The 9,548-nt window shown below is 37.2% G+C and overlaps 1 protein-coding gene across 1 annotated transcript in view; it reads right to left on the reverse strand.

Moving 5' to 3' along the window:
- The window catches only part of LOC113499056 (hemicentin-1-like), a 66,313-nt gene extending 60,134 nt beyond the window's left edge, over positions 1–6,179 (reverse strand). Inside the window, exons 1-2 of the mRNA XM_026879391.1 lie at positions 5,938–6,179; positions 217–358 (exon numbers count right to left, since the gene is read on the reverse strand). Of these exons, the coding sequence (XP_026735192.1) occupies positions 217–358; positions 5,938–6,028 (233 nt within the window). The 5' untranslated portion in view covers positions 6,029–6,179. The remainder of the gene's footprint in view (positions 1–216; positions 359–5,937) is intronic.
- Positions 6,180–9,548: the final 3,369 nt, after the last annotated feature.

Here is a 9,548-nt window from a genome sequence, read left to right on the forward strand (position 1 = left end):
TAGGTTCTTAGTCCCTCTTGTCTAAGCAAACTAGAAGAACGTGGTTGTGTCGTTTTATTGGCCTATAGCCACCTTTCAACTCCGTATCTGATCAGCTCATTATCATCATAATATTATACAGCCCAGAAGATATACAAATTACAACGCTTTAGCTCACCGCTCAACCAGTAAGTGGGTCAAATTTAGCTTGAGAGATTTGATTACCGTTCTATTTACCTGTATATAGGCTTGCCGCCGGTAGCTTTTCCGGCACGGAACCATAGCACCATGTAGACGCGGTCCTCGTTGGCGTCGGGCGTGACGTCACACGGAAGCGACGCCGTGCGCCCCAGCACCGCGTCCACATCCACCGTCGACACTGCACCAAAAAAAAAATGTTAAGAGTTTTAAGTGGACTGTTAACAGAATAACTGGATGAAAAAAAGTCTTTCATTAAACTTACTTGTTATACTCATAATACTAAAGTCATCTCACATTATTACGTCGAATAAATTTCTTGTTAGATCAAAATTGAATTGCTATAGAACTACCTAGTCCTTTAAATGTATGAAGCAGTCATTCTCAAATTTAATTATTGAGTTATAGCTATTATAATTTAATTTCATTATAATTCATTAACGATAATATTTCAGGTTTATCTCAAACTTTGAAAAATATAATTTTCTCAATGGCACTTTGTAACGTCAAATCACAGCTCATTAGTTTCCCCACCCTAAGTTCTTAGTTAAACTTTAATTAATTTGAAGCGTGCCTATTATAGAGGGTAGAACTCCTTTTAGGTTCTACTCCTCATTATTTCTTTCATTATTCCGACGCCCTGTACCGTTGGCCACATCCCGCACATAGTGCGCACGTTATTACTCGTTATAATACAGTCTTAAGCCTTGCCGTACCCCTCACTAGTCGGCCCTTGCGCGCCATAATTATACCATAAGCGCCGTAAATTACTCCAAGAATTTTCTCATACATACGACCTCTTCCGTTTGGTTAATTTAATACAAGTTACGTTCCCTACGCACGAGTAACTCGACGAAAACTTATCACAAAAATCCTTCTTATGAAAAACATAATTTTACTCGCATTTTTGTTTCTGACGTTGTTGTAGGGAGCGAGAGAGAATACACGTCGTTTGTTGGATAATATCAGCGAAATTGTGCTCTTACAAGAGCGCCGCCATTCAGCCATGATACTCGTTAGATTAAAATGCATGCACACTTGAGTACAGCACGGCAGACGAAAGCTAATTTCGGTTTCCCGAATCGTCGACACAAGATATTCGAGCTCCCCGCGGGTAACACGCCCCGTCTCTGTATAATTCTGAGGAAAAGAATGTCTAAGTGAATATCACTGTTGTTCAGTACTTCCATCGTTACGATTCCTGGCTTCCCTTTCCCGAGGCGTTAAACAGACTATGAATATAAATAAACGCAATATTAAAACGCTCCGTTTCCACACCGCATGAAATAATCTTCTTTTCTTTAAGGAAAAACTGTCGCGGTGTTGGGGACAAGTAATGTACACCATCAGTCATACTTAGGAGGAATTTTCAATTTACTCAGTGTGAAGACTACCCTAATAAAGACGGATTACTTGGTCTCGCGGTGCCAGTCGGGTATCAATTTGCTTGAAGACCCAAGAGGTATTGTACGCTTGATATAATATTGCGTAACTTTTTACATCCTAGACAAATTATGTACAATAGCCCTTATGACCGACGAAACTAACCTTGGAGCCGTGTCGCTATTTATAATGCCGCCTGTGCCAAAACCGTAATGTGGCCTTTATCAAGTAATCTTTAGTACATGGCTGCTCCAGTTTAGTTGATCGTAACTTAAGTGAATTTTTCGGTAAAGCCGACGGTAAAACTAAGCATTTTTGTAGCTTTCTATTAGTTTATATTGAGCTTAGGAAATTCATAATACTTCATGATTTCAGCCTATAAATTATGAATGTCAAACTACTGGTTACTGCAAAAGTTGTCAGCGAAACAATGAATATTTTGCAAAAAATTGTTTCTTATGTAGTGATTTAAATTTTTTTTATCTAAAAATGAATATGCTAAGCAAGCAAGAAAAAAGTTTTGATGTAAACAAAACGAAAGAAAAAGAGCAATCCCAGCTTACAGTAGGACGAGACGCGACGCCTCCTCGCATTAAGATAAGAGCGAAGAAATGAAATTCCAAATCGGTCCCGCCCCTTTATTTTGATGTCACCGCCGCGTTTGAGTTAGAATAATTTCACAATAAAGCTGTTCTGACAAAGCCTCAACTTTTGACGTTGAATGTCACGCATAATGTATCGGAAATATAAATTATATTAGATTGGGGGTTCGCTGTTGTAATGGGAGGCCATAACGCGCCCGCAAAGATTGTGTCGTGTTGGACGGCACTAAAGAATTGCGGCACTCATTATTGTGGTGCCGAATGTGGCCAGATGAGTGGTGGCGGTGTAGCACGCCACGCGGCCACGTGTGGGCCTGTCAATCTGCGTAGGATTGTGATGAACGCTATTGGAATATAAGTGCTATGACACCGTTCTATAATTGACCAATGTTGTAATGATAGCGGCCGATTTGTTAAAGATACAGGTTTTTTTTAATGCAAATTAAAATCTAGTTCATAAATAAACGGTCCTAGCACCATCAAACCGTATTAACTTGGAAACATAAAAGATAATAACTGTTTTTTCCTCAAGAATAATATTATTCATTCCATCCGAGTTAAGAAAAAAGTAAGTTAAAAAAGTAGAGCGAAATAGAAAACCTATTAATTTTATTTCAAGATACTAACTCCACATCGGAGGTGTAGTAAAACCGTACAACGTACTCGAGTACAGTAAAAAGACGCTAAACTTCGCGAAGGGAAGCTAAGGAAAGCTCTTACGTCTCTCGTTCTCTCAATATATCATATTTTTTCGTAGACTGAAGATATACGAGCGGTTGTTTCGCGCGTGACAGGCTTCCGGGGGTAATATTAATAAAATTATTGTGGAGACACGTCGCAAGCCTCAGGCCTGACCTACCCGCCTCGCGAAGTGCTCCGCTGCTGACTGTACCATATGTGCACATTATTGTTCTGCTAACGGTACGATGCGACAACTTGGATTGTTACTGTTACGGTTACATTCAGCATCGTGCGGTTTCGTAGAGTTTAGGAAAGTGGGCGATATTGTTAACAGTTCCGTAGTTGAAAGTTTGGTGGAACTGATTTTAAATGAGAATGGAAAGTCAATTATAGTCTCCAGTTAATAATCAACTGTGAGAGAATATAATTGGCCTTCCATCAATTGTAATTAAAAATAGGTGTAAGATAATATTGCGATACTTAAAAATACAAAACATTGGATGAAATCGCTGAAGCCTAAAACAATATTATTGGCCAGCATGGAATATTTCAATTTCACGGAAATTTAATCCTGTTTAATATTAAGTCGGAGCTAAATAAAGGTCAGTGTACACATTACAGGTTCTAGGAATCACTTATTAATGATGGCAGTCGATTGAAGTTCTCCCATAATATTCCACAACTTTCAAATAACGCCATCTAGTTTCAAACTAAGCATAGCTTGTATTATGAATATCAGCCAACTGATATATTTTTAAATACATGCCTGTTATAGATGAATTGCAGATACAGAACAAATGATTCACTTAAACATTTGTAGAGTGGGAATCGAACCCAAGACTTCTTGTATAGCAGTCAGGGCAAATAACCACTAGACCAACAAGCCAGTCGTAACAATGCATGTCGCGCTAGCAAGCCCTGTCGTGTGATTCCATTACAATGTGTGCGACTGTACAAGCCCGAGCATGACGCTAACAAATAATTTGCACTTTCATTAACGACCATGTGCTATGTTTTCTCGTATTTCAACTAACTGTAGTAATGATTTATTACCTAATAAGGTTTTGTACTCATACAAATTACCGTAGTTACACTAGTTATATGTTAGCTGGAATCGCGATAACCTAACACACAAATGTATGTTGTTCATTTTATATTAACGATCTAGGTAATTAGTTTACAGTTACTGAAATGTAGAGTTCAATTCGGTGCCTAAACAAAATGAACAAAAAACGCAATAAAAGCGCGAAGCAATTTATCTAGTGCCGGATATTTATTATTGTCGTACATAGCGGTATCGGCCGCGCTCGATCATCGCCGATATCCAATTACATTAAAAATTCAATTCATTCATCACGTCTACAATGAGTGGGGGCGATCAGTTTTTTCGGCTTTGTGCCCTTTGATTAGATTCGGTGCTGAACGAACCCATCCATTGCGCGACCACAAAAAGGTCGCCGATGCCACCTCCACCGACTCTCGTTTTCCATTCGTTTCGCTGTCCAGAAATTTTCGCAATAAAATTAATCGTTCCAATAAAATTGGAGCCGAATAGAGCTACCCATGCATGAACACTTTTTAATTGGGTCGCTCTTTTTGCTTCTTTCGCAGGCATCCAAACGAAAAATCGAACTTGAGCAAGTCCCTCGTTTACATTTAACCGTATCTCTTCGCTGATTAGGTGTACTTATGTGTGCTTAACATATGAACGATGAAAGTCATGTTTATTCAAAACTCTACATACGTAGATATTCACGTACAATTCCCAAACGTTCACATTTATAAAACTTCACGTGAATAGTTCAGTTTGTTTATCAATAGCGAACAATAAGAAGGATAAAACTATTGAAAAGTTTCCGCTCGAAACATAACAAGCGCTTGAAATACGACACGTTATGTTCAACACTCTCAATCAAAGTGAGCAATTTGTTGCGTGTAAACGCAGTTCCCGACGGATTGCATAAAATCAGACAAAAACATGGCACAACGATCCGTCGAACAAACGAAAATATATTTCCCCATTTTCATTTTCGACAAGCAATCGCGTTTAATGGGTTGAACGCGATTCCCACTTGAGTTTGTTCGATTTTGTTTCATTTGATCGCTTCAGCGATTCACCGTGAGGTGTGGCATGAAAGGGCGATAAAAGATAAAATTATTATTTTATTATTTATTTTTTAATTCAAAATGGGAAAATTTCGTGATGGGAGGATGATTAACAAAAGACATTGTAAACGTGTTTCCAGTTTGTAGAGTTATAAATAAACAGAGTACCTGCAAGTCAATACTAATTAATACAATTTGTTTTTAATTACTTTCCGGCACATGGAATTGTTTTGGTAGTTTTTTGGTTTTAGTTAGATTTGTTTAATGGTTGTCTTTTTAATTGGTGGTTATTGTCATCAATTTATTTTAATAATTAATTAATACTGTTTGGTTTCTAACCTATTTGCTCATCAGGAGTAAACAAACACTTTTTCTCTTCCATACTTGCATGACTTTCAAAAATATGTCTATTTTTATAAATAACTTGGCCTTAACGACAAAGTGCTTAATTTTTGCTTCAAGGAACTCAGCTACGATTAATGCGTAGGGCTATTCCCAATTACTTACTATATAAAGCATCTGTGGAGGTAGAACGAAGTAGCAACTTTATAATTGGAACAGACAATTCCTAGAGTGGAGCATATTACGGTTTAAGAGGTGGGACGCATGCTAGTAATGGCGCCCAACGGGGGCAATACATAAGTGCGTATCTATAGTAGAAATGCAAGTGTAAAGCTAACAATACATTACATTCTTGCGATTTAATTGAGAGCTGTTATATAAAATGTAAGAATTAGTAGCGACAAAATACAAGACAAAATTTAAGAAAAATACGCATATATTTTCCAATGTTTGAATTAGTTAATACGTAACTAAATTGCGCACAATTCCTCTAGCCAAGCGATGTTTTTGTAATTGATAACTTTAAAAAACTATCCTTATGTTTGGAAATGACAGGCCTAAGTTAAATAATAACAAGATTTAAAAGTACTTTGCTGCTAAATGTTAAGCTATTTTGATTTGATAGTCAGGTGGACCAGTCTCTTACCCAGGTCCTCGGCGTCCTCGCTCCACTCGCCCTCCTGCGCCCAGCAGGCCGCCAGCATCACCAGCAGCCTCAGCCACATCACAGAACACATTATAACTAACCCTCTTTACATCGCACCATAAACAATCACAAACACAACCACAGATTAAACATTCTTTTTTACACTTCATTTACACGACGTCTGGCATGCTGCCAGTGTTTGAATTTTTATTAGTTTTTGTAACCATTTTTTGATGATTTCTGATTTTGTAAAATGTACCTGGAAAAAAAGTAAAAATGCGTTAGTAAATAGTTCGATGTAGCTTATCTGAAAACATATTGGCTTAAACAATGATCAGCGATCAATTTTACGACTGGTTATAGTTAGAGGCCTTTAAAGCAGCGAATTTTATACTCTTTAGATACGGTACCATACCTATTAAAACCATTCATTAACATAAACTTATATTGTAAATACAAAACGCTCGTTTCGATTTTGGCTGTCGGTTATGGCTAGCACACGTATTACCTTACATGTCTGAATCTAAAATAAGATGTCTATTTATAATCCAACTAGCTGTTGCCCGCGACTTCGTCCCCGTGGTTAGAAGATATAAGTTATGTTTTATACCTGCCCTGTTTTTTTCACATTTTCCATTATATCTTCGCTCCTAGTAGTCGCAGCGTGATGGTTTATAGCCTAAAGCCTTCCTCGATGAATGGTCTATTCAACACAAAAACAAGTTTTCAATTTGGACCAGAAGTTTCTGAGATTAGCGCGTTCAAACAAACAAACAAACTCTTCAGTTTTATATATTAGTATAGATATTAATTAAAAATAGACAGTCATATATAAACGACAAATCTTGTGTAATAAAACTTTCATAAATTATAGGGTATTACCGGGTATCGAGGAGGCGGTGAACTATCGTTGAACATTGACATTTGACATTTGCGGTGACATTTGACCTCTTTATCCGCGTTCCAATATTGAAATTCTTTGTTCAAAACTCCTTTTTAATATTTTTTTGGCATTTGGACATATATATTTAAAAGCGTGTTTGTAGGCAAAATATAATTAACTAATTAAATAATGTGAAACTGACGAATTCAACTAAAATCTTCAATTAAAATCCACCGTTCGTGTATATAAATAAACGCAAAACAGCGAGAATAAATCTATTATCTAATTACACTCTATTCAAAATTAAAGCAGGTTAAAAAAGCTCAAAAAGGTACTAGTATAAAACATATCATTGGTGCAAATCTGCAACCTTATCTAGTAAACCTCATCCTCAACGCAAAAATGTAAGCAGACTTTTAATTTTACGATATTAAATTTAAATTCCGCTGGCATTATGAAGACTTCAGATACAAAACCACGAGTGGCGTACAGCGCTCTCGATTTTAACGGACTATTTTAGGGAGTAAATCTTTGCCAAAAGTTCAGTGCAGTGCCTATACTACAAGCTTTTATACCAGCCATATATCCATAGAGGAAGCGAGACGAATCTATACGCAGTTTAATGCGCTGTCTCGCTTTTAAGCCGACCACAGTTGTACCGCGCGTGGTTTTAGTAAACGCGTGAGTCTGCACGTTCGCTTGCGAGGAACAAGCCGGCTGCCTGTCTCAGCCCAATTCAGCTGTCATTCCTCTCCTAATAATGTACGGAACAAAACGTCGGACATCATTTTCAACGGGAAATTGACTTTCATCGGTTTTTTTTGGGACTAAAAACGAAGGCTCACCAATATTGTGAATCTTTTGTTTTGAAGCGTAAAAAGCTTTGTCCGACTAAAATAAACGTTTGGGTTCGCTTTTTAGAGCGCTTGCATTATACCGTTTTGTTCGTTGTGTTTCAATCATTCCTGATCTATCTGTGTAAAATATCTGTATTGTGATGTGAGTACAATATTTTGGACTATTGTTGCTTGTGTAGCATAATATTTTTTTACGTAAATTTCTTTATAGTTTTGCTAAGGTTAAAGTGAGTACAATACATGGTTGTGAAAGTAGGATATTAAGTATTACATGCGAGATTGTCCGGTGGTATAGTGAAGGTCTTCGGTCGAGTCTGGATGAGGCTGGCACAGGACCGTAGAAATTGGCACGAGAAAGGCAAGGCTTATGCCCAGCAGTGGGAGGACAAAGGCTGTGGATGATGATGATGATGAAGTTTTAGATGTAGTAAAGTCTGTTTGTAAGGTAGAACTCACGTGTCTTTCATACATTTGAAATACCTGAATATATTTCACTCAAAAACCTTCCTGAATTCAAGATAATTAAACTAAGTCTCACTAATGAAATACACTTTGAAACAGAAACTCAAATGTTCTACCTCCATAAGTAGTGTTCGGAAAATTATTCAAGAATATTCTAGAATACTAATATTTCCAAGTTTATACAGTTGTAGCAACCCGCTGTATAATTTCAATGGATCATTGGAATGAGTCGAAAATGAGAGGTTTTAATATTGAACGTTGATTTTCTGAAACAACGTTGAATAAAACAGTAATATTCCAGGCAATTGCCTTTCTGTAGTTTGTGCGGACGCCACGTAATCCTCGACCTGCCTTTAACACTTTATATTGAATGGAATTGTTGGCGTTTTGACAACGTGAAGGTTTTATATGGCATGGGGCTGGGGTGGTAAGTGTAGATATGACTTTTCCACTGCACCAATAAGTTAATAGTTTTTGTAATGTCGTTTTTTTAGTAGATGGAACTTTCGTAGGTTTAAAAATGATAGTGACTTGTATAGGTGATCCGTATTTTTTTTGGGATCAGACACCCCACGATGATTACAAATCTAGATATTCGAACAAAAGTACAGGCTTTAAAGTTTTCCTTTTAGTAATATCCAGGTAGCAAAATTGCAATATCATTGACATGTTTAGACCACTGCGATATCTAAATCAATTCACATCAACTACCTAAAGTACAACCAAGTACAAACTAGAAAACCCCTCATAAATATAAGTGCGTGTCTTAAATTGCCACAAGTACACTGACCCTCAGGAATCGTTTCAGTCATAAACACATTGAAACCCGTAGTGGAACATATGCTCGGAGTCCGGTTTCAGTCCCCTGTCAGAAATATAAAACTTTGACGCTTGGTTACGCATGTACAGGGTAAATAATGTCTTTTAATCTGTACAGAAGCCTCTGACCCTTGTCCAGAGGAATAAAAACTTTTCACGAACATTAGAAGAGACATAAAATTTATTTTTCGATTATGTTTTGTAATACTCTTTCATGTTTTATGTTAAGGGTGGGGATGATGATGCAGAATGTACTAGGGTTGTGTGAATTAGGTTGGTGTTCAGTGTGGACCTTTCGCATATTTCGTACAAAAATTTTCAAGCATTTGTTTTTTTCTTTGGTGAATATATTTTGATGGTGTTACCACACCGTTATGTTCTAGTTCGGAGCAATGACTGAGTGTTGATTGATCAATATGTTTGGTAAAAAATATCTGTTTTTGACAGATGGATGGACGGTCCATCGGTAAGTGTGATAACAGCATCATTATTACTAACTAGGTTTTGCCCGTGGGTCCCGCTACAAATCGTAAATGATCCTACGTAAACACAGCCAGGATAAAAGCCGATTCAGTTTATAAACTATCTAC

The sequence above is a fragment of the Trichoplusia ni genome, chromosome 11 (assembly GCF_003590095.1).
Source record: "Trichoplusia ni isolate ovarian cell line Hi5 chromosome 11, tn1, whole genome shotgun sequence".
Taxonomy (NCBI): domain Eukaryota; kingdom Metazoa; phylum Arthropoda; class Insecta; order Lepidoptera; family Noctuidae; genus Trichoplusia; species Trichoplusia ni.